The sequence below is a fragment of the Cottoperca gobio genome, chromosome 14 (genome assembly GCF_900634415.1).
Source record: "Cottoperca gobio chromosome 14, fCotGob3.1, whole genome shotgun sequence".
Classification (NCBI taxonomy): domain Eukaryota; kingdom Metazoa; phylum Chordata; class Actinopteri; order Perciformes; family Bovichtidae; genus Cottoperca; species Cottoperca gobio.
Window position 1 is genome coordinate 327,843 of NC_041368.1, and position 17,677 is coordinate 345,519.

At 41.3% G+C, this 17,677-nt stretch overlaps 1 protein-coding gene across 3 annotated transcripts in view; it reads left to right on the forward strand.

Moving 5' to 3' along the window:
• Positions 1-537: 537 nt before the first annotated feature.
• Positions 538-17,677, forward strand: part of cblb (Cbl proto-oncogene B, E3 ubiquitin protein ligase) — a 62,561-nt gene continuing 45,421 nt past the window's right edge. For all 3 annotated transcript variants that reach the window (XR_003833394.1, XM_029447526.1, XM_029447527.1), the window contains exons 1-3: positions 538-775; positions 1,769-1,939; positions 2,512-2,762. Coding sequence is in view for 2 of the 3 variants with exons in the window: in XM_029447526.1 (XP_029303386.1) it covers positions 1,772-1,939; positions 2,512-2,762 (419 nt within the window). In the remaining variant the exon portion in view is untranslated. The remainder of the gene's footprint in view (positions 776-1,768; positions 1,940-2,511; positions 2,763-17,677) is intronic.

Genomic DNA, 17,677 nt, shown 5'->3' on the forward strand with positions numbered 1-17,677 from the left:
ATGTCAGCCGTCCACGTTGTCCCCTGGGGTCATCAAAAAGCCTTTTATCTTGAGAGTTGAGACCGGAGGTCGCGTTTCCTTCTGAGTCTGTCAAACTTGACATCAGTGACACCGTTACAGAGCACCAATGGGTGTATGGGTGCTTCTGTCATTGCGTTGGTCGGTTCCTGGAAAATATTGCTTCATACTCCCATTGACCCTCCTACCGCTGTAACATCTCCATCAAGCCCGCGTGAGCACAGACAGACAGTGCCGGAAGTAACCAACTTTTCTTCAGAATAAAGCGGAAACATGCACCATTATTGAGAGGAAAGGACAAGTACTGGGGATATTAGAACACGATTAACTTAATTAAAAAACACAATTCAATAAAATATGAGTATATAGCAGCAAAAAAATAATTATAAATAATTTAATATTTATATTTTATAATTGTGTTAGTATATAGAGACTTTGTTTTGAAATTTGAATTTGAAACTGGATGTGACATTTTTACAATAGCTAACTTTACACATAATGTGGCTGTACAATACATACTGGAGCCTACTACAGAACTCCCAGGTTTGCGTTTATCCAACTCCTCCGACAACAACTGGGAACTGCTTTTAAGACGTCTAAAAAACATGGAGGATTGTTCGTGATAAACAGGATTAAACCTGCTGGATACTTTTCCTGCCACTCTTTACCTCTGGACGTTTGGACACTCCTTTATTTGTGTTCGCTGCATGTGGACCGAGTTTTGCATCGATCCCAGCAAACATTCCCTGGTGGTTTGGTAAGTTATGCTTTTCAACGCTAATCATCGATTCATGTGAGTTCCTGTTTAAATAGCCAAAGTTACTGTAACGGGATCTCTTCTTCTGGGCTGGTGTGAGTTGCTCTGGTAACATTAGCTCAGTCGCTTAAAAATCCAACCCACGAAAAACAATATAGATGGTTATAGTGTATATTTATATATATGTACTACCTTAATAACAGCAAAACTGTAATTATTAACACCAGATCATCACAAACAATACTAGCACATCAAGTTCATATAGGAGTAGTATCACAGTGATAACCAGTGTAAACTAATCCTTCATCTAACCTCAAAACAAAACACATATACCATACACACTATAATCAGCTGTTTTTTTTACGAGTAATCTGGTTACACTTGCAGTTACATTTCTGTGTGAGGATTACATGATTATCAGTAGACAGTAACACTCCTGAGGGAAGACAGTAGCATGCATTTAAAAAGGGGGTAAAATGTCAATTCAAGGACCAACCACACACATGCACAAAACAATGGAGCCCACCCAGTTTTATAAGCATTTGAAACAAGTTATGATTTTGTACAGGATTTTGTCGCCGCTGCACTGTAGGTGAAGGAGATGCAACTTCTGAATAGTCACACATTCCCTCTTCATGAAAACCTCTATAAAAATGTAACGACACAAAAGTAATTAGCATTTAACTGAGGACCCTCTTTCACAAACAGGCCTGTTGGGCACCAGATCAACACAAGGAGACCTTCCAGGTATCTGTTGAACAGTACTGATGGTAACAGTTCCTTGGAGTGTACTTTTGTTACCAAACCAAAAAGATGCAGCTCATTTTTGTTTCATGTAAAAGTTGAGGAATTCTCTCTGAGAAAAAATTGACGACAACAATCAGCCAAAAAAACAACTATGAATGGATAGGAACCAATCAATAGGACAACTCTAACTGATTATTTGTAAAATGTTGTTGTCTGTAATAATTCCTTCTTTGGCTCAATGTGCAGGACATGGCAACTGCTCTCAGTGGCCGAAACCCTGGAGGAAGAGGACCGAACCGAAGTAAGGGTCGGATTTTAGGCATCATCGATGCTATCCATGATGCAGTGGGGCCCCCGAAACAAGCGGCTGCCGACCGGCGCACTGTGGAGAAAACCTGGAAACTCATGGATAAAGTTGTAAGTTTGGAGTGTCAGGCTTGTCTGCCAGATGTGAGTCGGTACTTTGTTGTAAAAGCACATGGAGAGGTGGAGCTAATGAGTGCATTTGTGCTCTCTGATCGTTTTCTGATTGTGTCTTCAATTAATTCAAGTCCTGTCCTCTAAAACAAGGATGGTACATATCTTATATCTATAACTCATTGATGATGTGTTCTAGGACAGCAACACACTGATTTTTGTTTAACCTAATTCAACCAGATACTAAGTAAAGGTACTGGTAACAGTGTTAGTGAGTTGGCTGACTAATGTTAATATTAAGGTGGAGATGTGTGTCTTGCAATAAAGATAAAGAAACCATGGGCATAAGCCTACTCTCTACATTGTTGACCTCAGGCACATTTTAGAGTTCGCCTTTGAGTAGAGTTAAGAGTTTCCTTTTCAAGAGGTCACATCAAAAATCGGCTTATCGGACTAAATCAGTTTTACATGTGATGCCGCTGGGTTGTTGTGCTCACTTTTTCTCATGTGGTAAACACAATTATATGTTGGAGCCTCAAGCAAGCAATCGGTAATAGATTTCTTTGTTACAGGTCCGGCTCTGCCAAAATCCCAGACTCCAGCTGAAAAACAGTCCACCATACATCCTGGATATCTTGCCTGATGCCTACCAGCACCTGCGGCTCACAATGGGCAAATATGAAGAGAACCAAAGACTCACACAACTCAGTGAGAATGAGTACTTTAAAGTCTACATCGATAGCCTTATGAGGAAATCCAAACGGGCCATCCGGCTCTTCAAAGAAGGAAAGGAGAGGATGTATGAGGAGCAGTCACAGGACAGGTAAGAACACATTTGATAAGAGAACATTTTTTATCTTGATTTTGTTTTGTTTCTTTACTTTTTTAGTTTATGGAGGCTTCTGAGATGATAATGTTGGGGTGATGGCCACAGAGTACAGAGGGTCACTGACTTGACCTGCCTTGACCTCTCACTGGAAAACTATTTTCAAAGAATAAACACTACCTTTACTTAGCTGACACACAAGTTCTTCATTTTAATTTATGCCGGTTGTTAGCAGCATAGCGTAGTGGAGAGGTGATAATCCTGTGATACCTTCCAATGAGTAAAAGGGTAAATCAATGGGTAAAAGGGAGTTAAATGGACAATCTGAAAGTAGCTTAAAATATTACAGTTAAGCATTAAAGGTGCTTGTTCTGAGGGTGCACTCTATTCAGGCCCATAGTTCCAAGGCTGTGTGCCGTATTCTGTGAGTTAAGCATGCAGTAGAGGTTTGCCTATTTCACCAGAGTTACAGGAAGGACACCAAGCAGCTCTGCACTCTCCACGGTCTAATTTGCAAGCTGCGACATAAAACACAGATTTTGGTTTGTGGTCTGGCATGTCATCTTTGCTTGAATCTGCCCAGTGTGATGGTGACGTGTTAGACATGAGCCTGACTGACTCATATTAAAGAGTGAGTGGGAGGTGAAGATGGAGAAGTAAAATAGAGGAGAGTTGGAGGGAGAATAGAAAGCAGCAGCATATTCAGCAGAAAATAAATGTTGCATTCAATTTTGGTTATCTGTGTAAAGAAGCCTATACTGTAGCACTTACTTTAACTGTCTGCTTTATCGTATGATGAATTATACAAATGGCACATTAATGTAGTACTGGGATAGGCAATTTGCTGACAGGAAGTTTGCCAATGTTAAGTCAACCCAACTCTAAAATGTCTTTTCCCACCATTTATTTGGGATTTTCACAACAAATGTTTATTTGAGCTTGCATCATTTCCTCTTTAGAAATAATCTAATGCATTAAGAACACTTAGTATTGACTGGAGCAGCCTATATAAGTAGATTGAGACATGATGAATGGGAACTACTAAGCAGTAAAGTTGTTTTGGATGATAGTAAAGTACTCTGCAAGAACAATGGCTCAAAAATATTAAAGAAAGTTGACTGCCTCAGTACAAACACCACCAGTGTATGTTTTGAATAACATGATGCCTCTTTATGTGATGATGTGTCTAAAAAGTAGAAACAACCAAGAAAGTGAATTTTGTTCCTTAATCCTTTCATTTATTAAACATGTTGTGCAAGAGGAGAAGAGCTCAAGATAATCGAGGTGTGAAAGTCTCCGTGATTCTCAGGACCTCTCTGCCTGCCATGTGCAGAGCAGAGGGAAAATCCCCATGTGCTTTACATCCTGTTATATTTCCTCTCAGGTTGAGCTCTCAAATAGTCACCCAGCAGATGTTTTGATCTATCCGTGTATTCACGGTGTTTACAGTAAACACTACACATTGCTGCTGTACTTACTGTAAAAGATGAGATCAGAAATGTTGAGAATATTTCAGTTTTTCTAAACTGAATGTCAAAGTTGAATCACTTGACATTGTAATGTAGCAGTTTTTGGTAGGTACATGCATCATTTTAGTTTGTCAAGGGGAAGAGGATCTACGACATATAAGGTCATTTCTATTTCAAACTACAACTCATCTCTCCAAGAAACACAACACTACTCTCTGCCTCTTACATTTTAAACAGGCATTTCTACAAGTAGGCAAGCATGTCGAACCCTCTGCTTTTACAGATGTGAGCCAGCTGCTCCACAGAAACAGGGCAGTATTTCACCAGTAACTCACGGTCTCACTAGTGTAACGGCAGCAACAGAAATTTCTGGCGGAGAGTCGGCTGAATCAGTGCTGTCTGCTGATGTCTTCCGTCTCTCACACTCTCCTCCCGGTGGAGCAGCCTCTTGGCAGCGGTGAAGAAGAGACGATGCTGCGAGTCGTTTTATCGTTTCTGTCACTTTGGATTATGGATCATCAGAGATCATGGATGTAATGTAGACAAGCCCTGAGTCCGCCAGAGTCTGTCAGTTAGACTGCTAACTTCAGTAGATATCTCTGCAACACATAGACGTCTTCACTCTGTTGATAATGTTAGTTCATTGTTTTAATGTTTTAAGTTTATATTCTGTCATATCTTACACATTGAACCTTTAACATCACCCCCAGCACCTTAATACTTGCATCATATTTTAAGAATCATGCAGAATGTGTCAGCTGCCCTAATGAATGGACTGAATTACTTTTGATAAGCAGTGAGAGAAGCAGTTAAAGTTAAAATTAAAATTAAAATTAAAATTAGTTGAGAAAGGAAACCTCCAGCCTTGTTACCCTGTTTATTTCTTCTGTTTTATCAGACCAGATAGGAGATGCTGATGTGGCCTCTTTTTAATTTTGTCATTTCATTACTTAAAACATTACTGAATATTGACTTTGATTTTTGACACTTTCTTTTGCTTTAAAAGTTACAAACATAGTACATTATCCAGTGTTCAATTACATAAACATATTATTGCATTACTGGCAAAAACAACTGTTTATGTTCCAGGATTTTATTTTATATTGACAGGTGTTATTGACTTTATTGCATTTATATTTATTACAGTAGTGTGAGCTGTTACTTTGTTGCTAGAAGCCATAATCATTGCTGGAAGCCATAAGCATTGTTGGCTAAAGGAGACTGAGTGGGAAGTTTTAAGCAGCTTCTTTAGCTCCTCCACAGCTATTCAAGGCTGTGTGTGGCTCATTTCGAATGCAGTGGGATGTACTAGTGGACAGGAAGACCGTCCTTCAACTGAGGTCTTATTTTTGAACTCCGCTGTCTTTATGCGTCTCTATCAAATCAATTTTACATACAAACAGCCTGTTATCACATACAGAATTGACCTATTTAAGTATACATGGTTGGATGTGATTCAGGCCTTTACTCAATACAGTCTCAACTCCTTGTTAACATGTATGGATCCCCTCTTGACCCCTGAGGCCCCTTCTGTGCCCGGTAGGCCCATTCAGTAACCTGTCTTTGTTGAAAGGTACAGTGACACTAGATTATTAATTTCAAATTGGTTGTGTGAGCAACCATACAAATCATATAGAGGTACACATCAATATAACAAATAGGATTTATTTCATATTGTGCTGGATTTAACTATTAGTTCTTTGTTATGGTAAACATCAGTAGTGCTTCATCTCAATGTATAAATCATGTTTTACACAACACACAATATCCTTTGAGAAAGATTCATGAAAGGAAAAAAAATGTTGTTGAGGAAATAGCAAAGTGTTCTCATATCTGGTATGACATCTGTCTCCAGGGACATGGGTCCCCATATGAGGGCTGCTGTGTCTTTGTGGCAGCCTGTCTACCACAAGTCTGTTTCATACGCTTGATTTACTGCTGTGATCATCTCCAGACCTTTCTTCAGGGCTTCACTCTGTTTTAGGCCATCTGATGTTCATGCACCCCACCCAGCCTTCATTGTCGTAGTCTACACATCTGACCAGCTGATCCCTGTCTCGCTGGATCTTTCTTTTTTAAATGCTGAGCAAGACATGCATGTGATAGGAATATTAATTAGGAAGATGAAGGATGAAAGACAATTGCAAACAATTGTTCTTGTTAAAAGTTACAGATTGCAGAGGAACATTCTGTTAAAGTAATTGTCTTTGATCCTGAAGTTATATTCGCCACCTAAGCTTGAAAAATGATTTGATTTTGTAGGTTCTTTTCAATCGAAATGTTCAAGAGCCCCTCATGTAAGTCTGCAGGCTGTTTTATTTAACTAGGTAAATTAGTTTCCTTGTCCATTGTTTTCAAGATCCTTTTCATGAAAGAATTAACTGACTCCTACTCTCTGCATTAGTAAAGAGGGATCAGTGTTGAAGAAGAGTCCCTTACTTACTTGGGATGAAGTACATTATGGTCAACAATGCATGGTGGCAGACAGTTAATGGTCAAAACAGCTGAAATAATTCTTTATTCAGCCAGATTAATCGTTTCTAAGATGAAAACTCTTCTCAGGAGAGAGACCTGCAACCACAGCCTAAAATGACATTGACAAACACAATTAAATGCATGAGATGTCTTATGCTGAGGCTGTGCTGATGAACATAAAGTTGCACTTTAAATGAGATATCTACCTCTGCTTTATTAATCTCCCTTACTTTACTGAAGGTTGGGTCGACTTTTCATTTTCCCAGGAGGATCCCATGACTTTCACAGTAAATCAATTAGGTTTAAGTAGAATAATTACAGAATTGCAGCCCCACCACTAAGTGCTCATTTGATAGTCAGCCTGCTAGCTGCACATAGAGTGAATCAAATGTTGCTGTAACAAACAGTGTCTTTAAAAAATGGAGGATTTTGAATCCTCACACAGTGATATCTAGACTCTGCATTTAACCCATCCTAGTATTAGGCAGCTACTATACAGCGCTTGGGGAGCAGTGTCGGGGTCTGGTGTCTTGCTCAAGGGCACCTCGGCAGTGCTCACGAGGTAAATGCTCTAGCAGTCCAAACTCCGTACTTGGTCCGTTTGGGGACTTGAAGCAGCGATCCTCCGCTTCCCAAGCCAAGCTGTGGGCTGAGCTACTGCTGCCCATAATGCAATTATGCGCCACATGCGCATGTGGCCAGACTGTAAACTCCTTCATGCCCTGCTGATGCAGCCACAGATCTGAAGTGGTTTGTACAACAGAGTTTATAGCCAGCATGACAAGCATGGCTTTAGCAGTTTCCTAAAGTGATTGTCTCTAAATTAGCTGGATTAGAAAAGTACTTATTTTGCCAGGAAGCAGAGTGTTGCAGATAAAAGACAATCGGACCTCCCTCCCTCCTCAATCCATCTATTTGCCCGCCCCTGTCTGATTGTGAATAACCCCTCATGGTGCAGAGACATGTTGGAGGAACCTGCTCACTATGTTGTAACTTTTGATTCTCAAAACATTAACACAGCATTTTTGGCTTTAAGAATGAATGAAGAAAAAGTATTTCTAGATTACTCCGTCACTTGAATCTTAAATTTTCGATTTCAATTTTTTCTACAATTATAATGGAAGAAACCCCAGGGAGAGACTGACAGACGTCAGGCAGGACCAGGGCAGCAGGCACAGCCACGATTCATGATCCAGACATAAACTATAACAGTGGCAACCTGCCACATGAGAGACACAGAAACTCCTGGTGCTGAGTTAGTAACATACATTTACATAAATGCATGGAGAGGAGGGGAGAGGGAGAGGAGGAGAGAGGAAGAGAAGGAGGAGAGAGGTGTCCCCCCGGCAGTCCAAGCCTATAGCAGCATAACTAAGGGCTGGTCTAAGACAAGCCTGAGCCAGCCCTGACTATAAGCTTTATCAAGTGACCAGAGCCTTACCAAACTCACACTTAGCCAGTATCAGGAAGCACCCTCCAAATGACTATATATCTCATGCAAAGTGTCTCATGACTGTATACTGAAAGAGATGGTCAGAGTGACAAAAGCTGAGACCTTAGATCTTAGAGAGCCACCTGACAATATCCTTTTAATAAGTAACTTGGTGACAAACTTTGCTTCCCTACCCGATCGTCATCCATATGTGGGAAGGGAAACTAGTCTGGCTTAGTAACCGCGTTCACTTTGCAGTAATCATTACAAAAGCGACTAGTGTCTTGGCTTCAGCGTTTTAGTAACTCAAAAGTAGAAAAAAATGTAATCAAGTGCTTTCGCCCTTAGAGACTGCCCCAGGAAAGGGTGTGGCTCTGCACATCATGGTAAGCTGGCTTTGGCGAGGGAATGACACAGCCTGTTCACCTGTTACCACGATCAGATGTAAAGGAGCCAGAGGAATAAACTGGTTCTGTTTCTTAGTTATTTGGCAAACATGACAAGATCGACAAAATGTAGACAAAAAAGACGATTTTAACTCGCCAAAAAAAAAGAATGGAACACCCGATTGTATGTTTTTTTTAACTCCCAAATCGCCATACCATCCGTGGTTGTTGGCTAAACGTAACACCTGCGGACGTAAGTCTTTTTGGCACAACAACCTGCTTACACTCCATCTCAGCCACCGGAGACCATTTATCTAGCAACACACCCTCATCAAACAGGTAAATTGCAGGCTGTGTAACACGTTCCTGTCCCTGAGCAGCAGACAAACAGGTAGTTAAAGTACTATCAGGTTGCTGAGCTTTGATGAGTTGATCCTTATCTACTTATCCTTATCCAAGCTGAAATCCCTCTCATCTGTCACAACATCAACAGAAACAGGCACACTAATAAGTTCAGAAGAGGGGTTGGTCACATCATCAGAAGTGTTTAAAAAATAATAAGAAAGGCCCACTAAATCACCATGTTTACGAACCTGGGCAAACGTCACGATGCAAGCCGTAAAGACGGGCAGGCCTTTCCGTTACCTCTGGACTAGTATGGGTCAAAACATTCCCGAGAATGACCTCAATCCCTGCAATAGACAGCATCGCACGGCAACTTGCACTGGATCTCGCGCTGCAGTGAAAAAACAATCTTGTGAATAAGGTTAACACATCTGCAAGGACAGCCGTGTCAGCAAGACACATAACCTTTTGTTCACTCTTCCAAAATGTAGAAGCTCCCCGAGCTGCGCAAATACCCTAACTTTACTGGCTTGCCACCATTTTTCAAAAAGCATGACTTTGACACATGCAAACTCAACATACATCTGTTGCACCCTTTCCACCACTTCTAAACTTACTTTTATAGGCTTCAGGCACTAACTCATATGCCCTTCGCCACATCATAATCAAGCTCTGTTCAAATGTGAGGGTGGCACACAATTTCTGTGCTTTTCCAATTTATTTACACTGGAGCAACAAAGTCCAAACATCCTTTGGCCAATTCAAAATGATACTTTCAAATGCATAGAGAACACACGCTCAACAAACATTATGTTACTCTATATCATGTGTACACCACACAATGTAAGACTTTGGACTTGAACTCCACGAACCGGTTGCTGTCACCCTCTTTCCTCAGAATGAATAAGACTGAAGGTGATTTGCATGTTTAAGAGATTGAACGCAGACATGATGGTTGTGGCACACTTGAGTGCACCTATGAATGGCACTACTTTCTCAATAAGCTGCCAATATTCATCTTTAAGTTCCAAAACTTTGGCATCTTGCAGTTTGTTGACTGTGCAGTCAGAGAGTGCAGCGGTAACTGCCCAGCACTTCTCCAACAAGTCTTTCAAACATGTTGCAGACCTAGTTTCATCTTGTTTTTCAGGACTGTATTACCGGTGAGCTGGTAGTTTCAGTTGTTGCTCTGCAGTGCTTTGGTAGCAATGGCACAGTGATTGAAGTGACTCACCAGCTGCAGTAATGGCTAAATGTAAAGTTTGCGAGTAGCATGGAACAGAATGCCAGTTGGCACGAATGGGATTGTTTTGTGCCACAATATTTTTTGTTGTCATGGACACAGGCTGTCACTCGACATCCTAGCCCCCACGCCTGCGCAGCCTTGTTCAACTTTTCAGCTAGGTTGTCTGCTGTGTGTCTGACTGGCATAGCTTGGTTATTAGGACCGCTGATTTCAAATGCCAGTCGAATTGTGGCATGTAACTTTGATGTAACTCTCTGCAGTTAAAGCAGTCCTACAGTCAGTCTTTATAGACATCTTTGTTGCCTCAAAGTAGCTGTGCCTTAAGCCTTTCTTTTTGTTGTACCGCTGCTCAACACGGCTAGTATTTGTACCTCTTGAGGGGATGTGATAGCCTAGTTCAGGGGTGGCCAACCAGTCAGAGGTTAAGAGCCAAAAATGTTACTATGTTACTGCAAAGAGCCACATCATACACAAAGTCACAGATGCACACCGCCCCCCCCCCCCCTTCTCTCTTTTGTTCTCAGCCTTTCTCTGTGCTCCCTCACTCTCTTCCTCCTCTCTCTCTCTCACACAGACAAAATTAAAATCTAAAACTTTACACACACACACACACGCACACACACACACACACACACACACACACACACACACACACACACACACACACACACACACTCAAAGACCCTCCCTCCTGAAGACACACACACCCTCACACAGACAGACACATAGATCTGCTCAGACAGATTTATTGTAAATGTCACACCATAATATTGACAGAAATTGAATTAAACCTCCTACCAGTATTCAGAGGCCAGTTATTATCAACAATGAACATTGTGTGCACTCTCACACACAAACTCTCAGTAATTTATTTTTGAAAAAGTGTTTTATCTTCCTATGCATGTTGCTTCTTTAAATTAGTGGGCCTTCTGACATTCCTTGCCTTCAACAATCCTCCTCAAATCTGGCTTGTATTCCGTTGTGGTCACTCAAAGCAATTCTTTCACGTGTCAGAAGCGATCGATACTTTGATTGCACGTGTTTCAGGGTAGATAACACCGACTCACAGACCCAAACATGTTGACCCAAACATTGATAGTAGCTTGAGCACAGCCCGTTTGACATTGGGGTATTTTTTCCATTGGCACAGTTTTGCAGAACTCAAGGGTCCCTTCCCTCAGAACAGGTTTCAGTCGGTCTTCCTCAGAAAGTTCAATCATCTCCAACTGAGCCACTGCCTCGTCCGTGACTAGCGCATACCTGTCAACCCTCCCGTTTTTCCCGTAATTATCCCGTATTTTTAACCTTTCAGAAAAAAAAATAGGTCTAATTAAAAAAACATCATCCTGGATTCTATTTTTAAATACGATCACACCATCATTTCTGTCACATGGATGTGGTATTTTTACTGCGTTGTTTATTCTCAACACACGTCATCTATTACAGTCTGTGCGTCCTGGGAGAGGGATCCCTCCTGAGTTGCTCTCCCTGAGGTTTCTAACATTTTTTCCCCCTTTAATTATGGGGTTTCTTTTAGGTTTTTTTTCCTTGTGCGGTGTGAGGGTCTAAGGACAGAGGGTGTCATATGCTGTACAGTCTGTAATGTCCACTGAGACAAATTTGTAATTTGTGATATTGGGATATATAAATACATTTGATTTTATTTTATGTAGGAGGCAAGGAGAGGAAATAGTATAGGAGAGGAGAGGGAAGAGGAAACCGAGACAGAAGACAAGCGTCTAAAAAAACTTCCAAACACAGGAAGTCTGGATGGGAACCAAAGTTTCAAGAACAATTTCTGCCTTTTTGTGTCAGTACTACATTCATTTAAAAGATCATTGAAAATAATTTTTCAAATTGTATTTAGACCATTTTTGTTCTGCCCCCCGTAACATTGTCCCCACAACAAACCTCTTGTTTCAATCAGAAACATTGCGTGAACCGTCATCAATTATGTAATCGGCAGACTTTTACAGCGAGGCGTGGACAGCCCTTAAATATTTAACTCAGCTGTAGCCTAGCCATGTCATGTGATGTTCTACTTCAGTTCACTTTAAGAACCAATGATTTGCCTGAATAATTTATGCTAATAACAATTCCAATGAACAATTAAATCAGTGACTCCACTGAGTGCCCTTGGCTTCTCATTTTTCTTCCATCTTTCTGCTTTGACCCACAATGTGTTTTCACCCCACCTTCCCTCCCACCAACTCTCCTCCACACTCTGTATTCTCCTCTTTACCCTCATCGCAGCTGTTTATACTCCACCAGCCTCCATCCCACACTTGTGGCGGCAGCATGTTGGAGATCTGATAGACATCTTATTTGTCTGATAGTCCCTTTTGTGAAGGCATTATAGTCCCTCATGGCCACTCACAGTATCTCGCTGTCAGCTGCACGAACACGTACAAACACAAACACACACATAGGAAATCAAGAGTGGACCCTCCTAGCCCTATTGTAGATTTTATTCAGGTATAAACATTTAACAAAAGTCAAAATGGGATAAATTCTATTTAACGGTAATGCAACTAGTATTGTTGTGTGATACATGTATATCACTATTAATTGTCAGATCATCATTTTGAGACTCCTCTCATTTTGGTCCAAATGTTTTATAGGGTAATGTACACTGGCACAGTGGGCTACAGGAGCCACAGTTTGTGACAGATGATGTGATATTGTACAGGTGACAGGAAACCAGTAGGAATAGAGAAAGTGGGCGGTTGAGCTGCACGAGTGCAGGTGTCACCACAACAACGGAACGACACCATGTATGCCAGTGTCGACAAGTTTGTGTTTTTGCACATGTTTGACTGTAAGATTCTATTTATGACATTTTCAGTGACCGTTTTAGTGGAAACCATTTGTTATGGTTGTATTTAGAGCTGTCAATGGGTTGAATATATATGCACATAACAGAGCAATCGAAAGATGTCTGTAACAACTGTGTTCAGCCAACAGTTTCTAGCCAGCCTACTCCACACATTCTGAATACATTAGTCCGAATGAAATGAATGGCTTTCCTGGGGCGCTTGTCAAACGAAGCAGATTACACAATCAGTCTAATGACAATGGGCATCGCAAGGACACACAAGTATATCAAATCAAATCAAATTTATTTATATAGCCCAATATCACAAATTATACATTCTGAAGACGACGTCCAACGTGACAAGGTATCTTCTAAGAACGGCCTGGAGTCGTATGCTCTCAACATGAAGTCAACTGTGGTGGATGAAAAGCTTGCTGGCAAGATCAGTGAAGAAGACAAGCAGAAGATTTTGGAATGGAAGGAACCTCAGGGAGAGCAACTGAGGATATCTATTAGAATGTTATCGCAGACGACTTGAACATACACTCTGCCCTGCACTTTATGCCCAGTGATATGCTACAAATATACATCTGTCTCCTTGTCATTGGGCAGTACAGTCTCATGATGCATAAGCAAAGAGTAATACTGTATACCAAAAATGCCTGCAAAGACATCATACAGCTCAAAATGTTTGTTTGGGGATGATTTGGATCTGAGCCCTCCACCACAACAAGGCTGGAAATTGAGTTCAAATCACAACCATTGTGTAAGTATCTGCAACATTTACCTCTGCATCCCAATGGAAAGTTTTCTTTGGTTGATTAGAAGCCTAATGGTGACTGGGGAGCATGAAAGCACGAGCATGAAATTACTGAGACGGGCTTGCCTTTGTCAGTACACACACACACAATCACACACACACACACACACACACACACACTTATCCCACTTTAACATGCTGTTCCCCTCTTTACTTTTGTAACGGCCCCTGCTTAACCTGTCTTGTGTCAGTCACTGTGTTGTATGTGACCTGGCTGATTTTTTTTGTTTTGCTGTTGCCGGTAGCGGTAAACATTTGTTGTTTGGTAGCGTTTAGGAAGAGGACACTCTTGGTTTGGTTGAACAGGATAAATTGGATGATCTGTTGGGATTGTCAGTATGATTTTGATTGTGTGACTGCTGTAAGTTATTATTGTTTGGACTGTGGAGAGTTGTGGTCTTAGTGCCAGCTATTGTTTATGCTCGTAGCGGATTAACAGGTGTATGTTTCCCAGTGCGTAGTTTTGATAAACTGGGGCGGATTTTTCCCTGGTAGGCTGTAGCGGCATTCCCTTTGGGTTTGTCGGGGGGATTGTTGTAGTGTTGTGGCGAAAGTGGTTGAAGGTTTGCTTGGGAGCATGTCCGTGGTTTTGGGAGGGTTGCTAGCTTGCTAGTCGCCACCCTGAGCCAGCGGTCGTTAGTGCGTAAATACCCACCGCAAGTAGCTGCATGAAGACTAGGAGGAAGTTTACTTAGTGGGGCTAATTTGAGATAGTGGGAAATATCCAAACCAGTTGAGGGAAACACAGGGAAACTTCACTGTGTGGCTGGTCCTGTTTTGTCGTAGAAGTTGTGTTGTGTTTTGCTGGTTGAGTGTAAAGATTTGGAAAATAAACATGTTGGATCTTGAATCCTTTATTGCTAGTCCATCGGAGGAGGCGTTACAGAAATTTACAAAGGAGCAGTTGCTTAAACCTTCTGAGCATTATTCAGTGGTTGTGGGGGACAAACGACTTAAAGAAGATATTAAAGTGGCTTTGAAATTAAAACTGATTGAGATGGGAGTTTTGACGGAGGATCAGGAAGAGCCTGTTCCAGTTTCCACAACTATGTCTGCCCAGACGCAGGGGTTGACTTTTGAACAACAAAAGGAGCTTCTTGCATTGCAAAGGGAGCATGAAAGATATATGCAAGAGTTGGAAATGAATAAGCAAATTGAGGTAGCGAGGATTCACCGGCAAACGGAACATGCAAAGTTAGATCTGGACATTCGTCGGTTGTTTTGATGTAAAAGGTGGCAAGTGGTCCACTGAGGATCAGAGCGAGATGCATAAAGTTGGTGTGCGTCCTTCTGATGTCAATAATTTGCGTTTGTTGCCGCACTTTAATGAGAGGGACCCAGAGGTGTTTTTTGCATTGTTTGAGCGAGCTGCTAAGGCTAGGGACTTGCCTGATGCGGACTGTGCTCTAATGCTCCAGTGCGTCCTTACAGGAAAAGCACAAGAAGCATATTCGGCGTTGAGTTTAGAGGATAGCTCTAGCTATGTAAAAATACAAACTGCCGTGCTTAAGGCATATGAGCTTGTGCCAGAGGCTTATCGCCAGCGTTTCAGGTCTTGGGAGAGACGAAGTGGTCAGACGTATGTGGAATTTGCGAGAGGTCTGACAACTCACTTTAAACGTTAGTTAAAACGTTAATTTTAATGATTTATGTGAGTTGGTGATTTTGGAGCAGTTTAAAAACTTGCTTCCTGGCCGAGTGGCCAACTACATTACTGAGAAGAAGGATGCCACTGCTGCTGATGCTGCTGTGTCAGATGAATATGTGCTGCTCCATAAGGGTTCTTTTCGAGAGCACACGGTGCGTGATGACGTTGGCTGGAGAGGGAGTAAGTCTGACGCTGCATCATTTGATCCCACGCGGTCTTGGAGGTCTGGTTCGTTTAAATCTGAAACCAAAACTCGAACATCAAACATCAAACATACTATTTTGTGTTCTCTTAATCTGCTTCTCAGGTACCGGGGTTGCTGAGGATATGGAGGGTAAAGTGACAGGCCAAGGGGCGTGTTGAATTATGAGTTGTGTGTGTGTATATGTTGTGTTTTTGTTTTTTTCACTGGAGTCACTTGGATGTTTGTACTTGGGGATGGTGATACAGTGCTGATGGCCCAAGTTATGTCCTTTGTTACGAATAAATCACTTATATATTTTGCCATTTCGTGTCCTTAACGTTTGTTTGTCCTGCCCTATAGCCTGGGTTGTGACACTTTATTCCAGTCAATACTCTGCAAGTACAAATCATGGAAACTCTCTGGATTATTTGAGATATTGATCAATCTAGTATGAAGAGAATGCATCTACTGTTTGCTGCTAAAGGAATTGGAGTTAATGCATTTTCTAAGTAGCTTATGCTTCCTGTAGTCAGTCACTGTCATGGATTGAGTCATATCACTATCAGCTATGTTGTGTACACCACAAGCAAAAGCTGTGCGTGTGTGGTCAAGGACAGAAAATAAAAACAGCATGTACTATGTCATAAATGGTTTGACCCAAACAGTATTGAGATTGATCGTGGTCTGTTATCTGTAGAAGAACTCATTGCAGCTATAAATAAATCATGCCTTTTTAACTTTGTAACGAGCATCTAGGTGTAGAATTTAGAACAGGTTTAACCGGAGAATAATAGCGTTCTAATTTCCTTTATTGCTCATTAAGTCTTTTTACTGCTGTTGGTTGCACTGCATGATGCCAGAATAGAAAGGATACAATTTTCTCAAATATTTAAACATGTTGTTGTAATTACTTCATCCTCCTGTAATCATAGTAATCTTGTGTCTTTACCTTTTGACTGTATATACAAAGTGGACATAGACCCCGTGACGTTTCCCATTGGTTTAGTTTGTTGACTGCGGTTTGGAAGCCTCGAGTTTGGTGTTTAGTTTTTTGGAACCAGAAGTGACACGATAGGGTGGAGCTAAGTACAACTGAACGCTGAGAAATAAAACAAAATTAGGAGTCCATGATGTTGATCTAACTTAAATGAACTGAAAACACACTGTTAAAGCTTTAAGACGAAAACTCGGACAACAACCAAACTGTACAACGCCATGGTAGCAACCTGTCAATCACAAGGTTGCCACGCCCTATAGCAGGGGTATTCAACTATAATGTAAAGAGGTCCAGTTAGAGAAGATGTCCTCTGGATGAGGTCCCTGCGACGGGGGGGGGTTAAAATAGAAGTGCCCCGTCAAAATTTAAAACCTCTTAATAATTTATTGATTATAGCTCCGGGTCCGTATAGGTCGGCGTCTGGGTCCGGACTTGGACCGCGGTCCGCCTGTTAGTGGCCCCTGCCCTATAGCATATCTATAAATATAATATATAATACATTTTACTTCTTGCTGTATTGAAGAAGACTTGAAACTAGAGATAAAAACCATAAACTCATTAGAAAAATGTTTACTTCTCATAGACTTCTATACAATCAGACTTCTTTTTGCAACCGGTGGAGTCGCCACCTGCTGGCCATTTGAAAGAATACAGGTTAAAAGCGCTTCCGCATTGGCCTCACTTTTTTGTCCCAGTGGTTGTTGCTTTCAGCATTTCTGCTTCTTGTTCCAACAAATATTTAATGAATATTCAATAGCAGGTAATATCAGTGTTTTCACGTGTAGAGGAAAGCATTAGTGATACAGTAGTTGTGACTGCCTGTTGAGAAAAACTGAGAGCCATAGCCCTCAAGCCTCAAGAAACGCTGATGCCTTGAGGCTGTGTTAGGTTTGTTCGAGTGACTGAACCAGAAATGCATGTCTTATTTTCAATATTTCTACAGGGGACTTTATTAAACTATAAAATGACATGATCGGGCAGTGGTTCCTAACCTGGGGTCTGGGCCCCCCTTAGGGAGGCGCCAAAGATCAGAGGGGTTCTGCCAAGAAGAAAATTTGATTTACACATGTATAACTTAAAACATAATAACACACT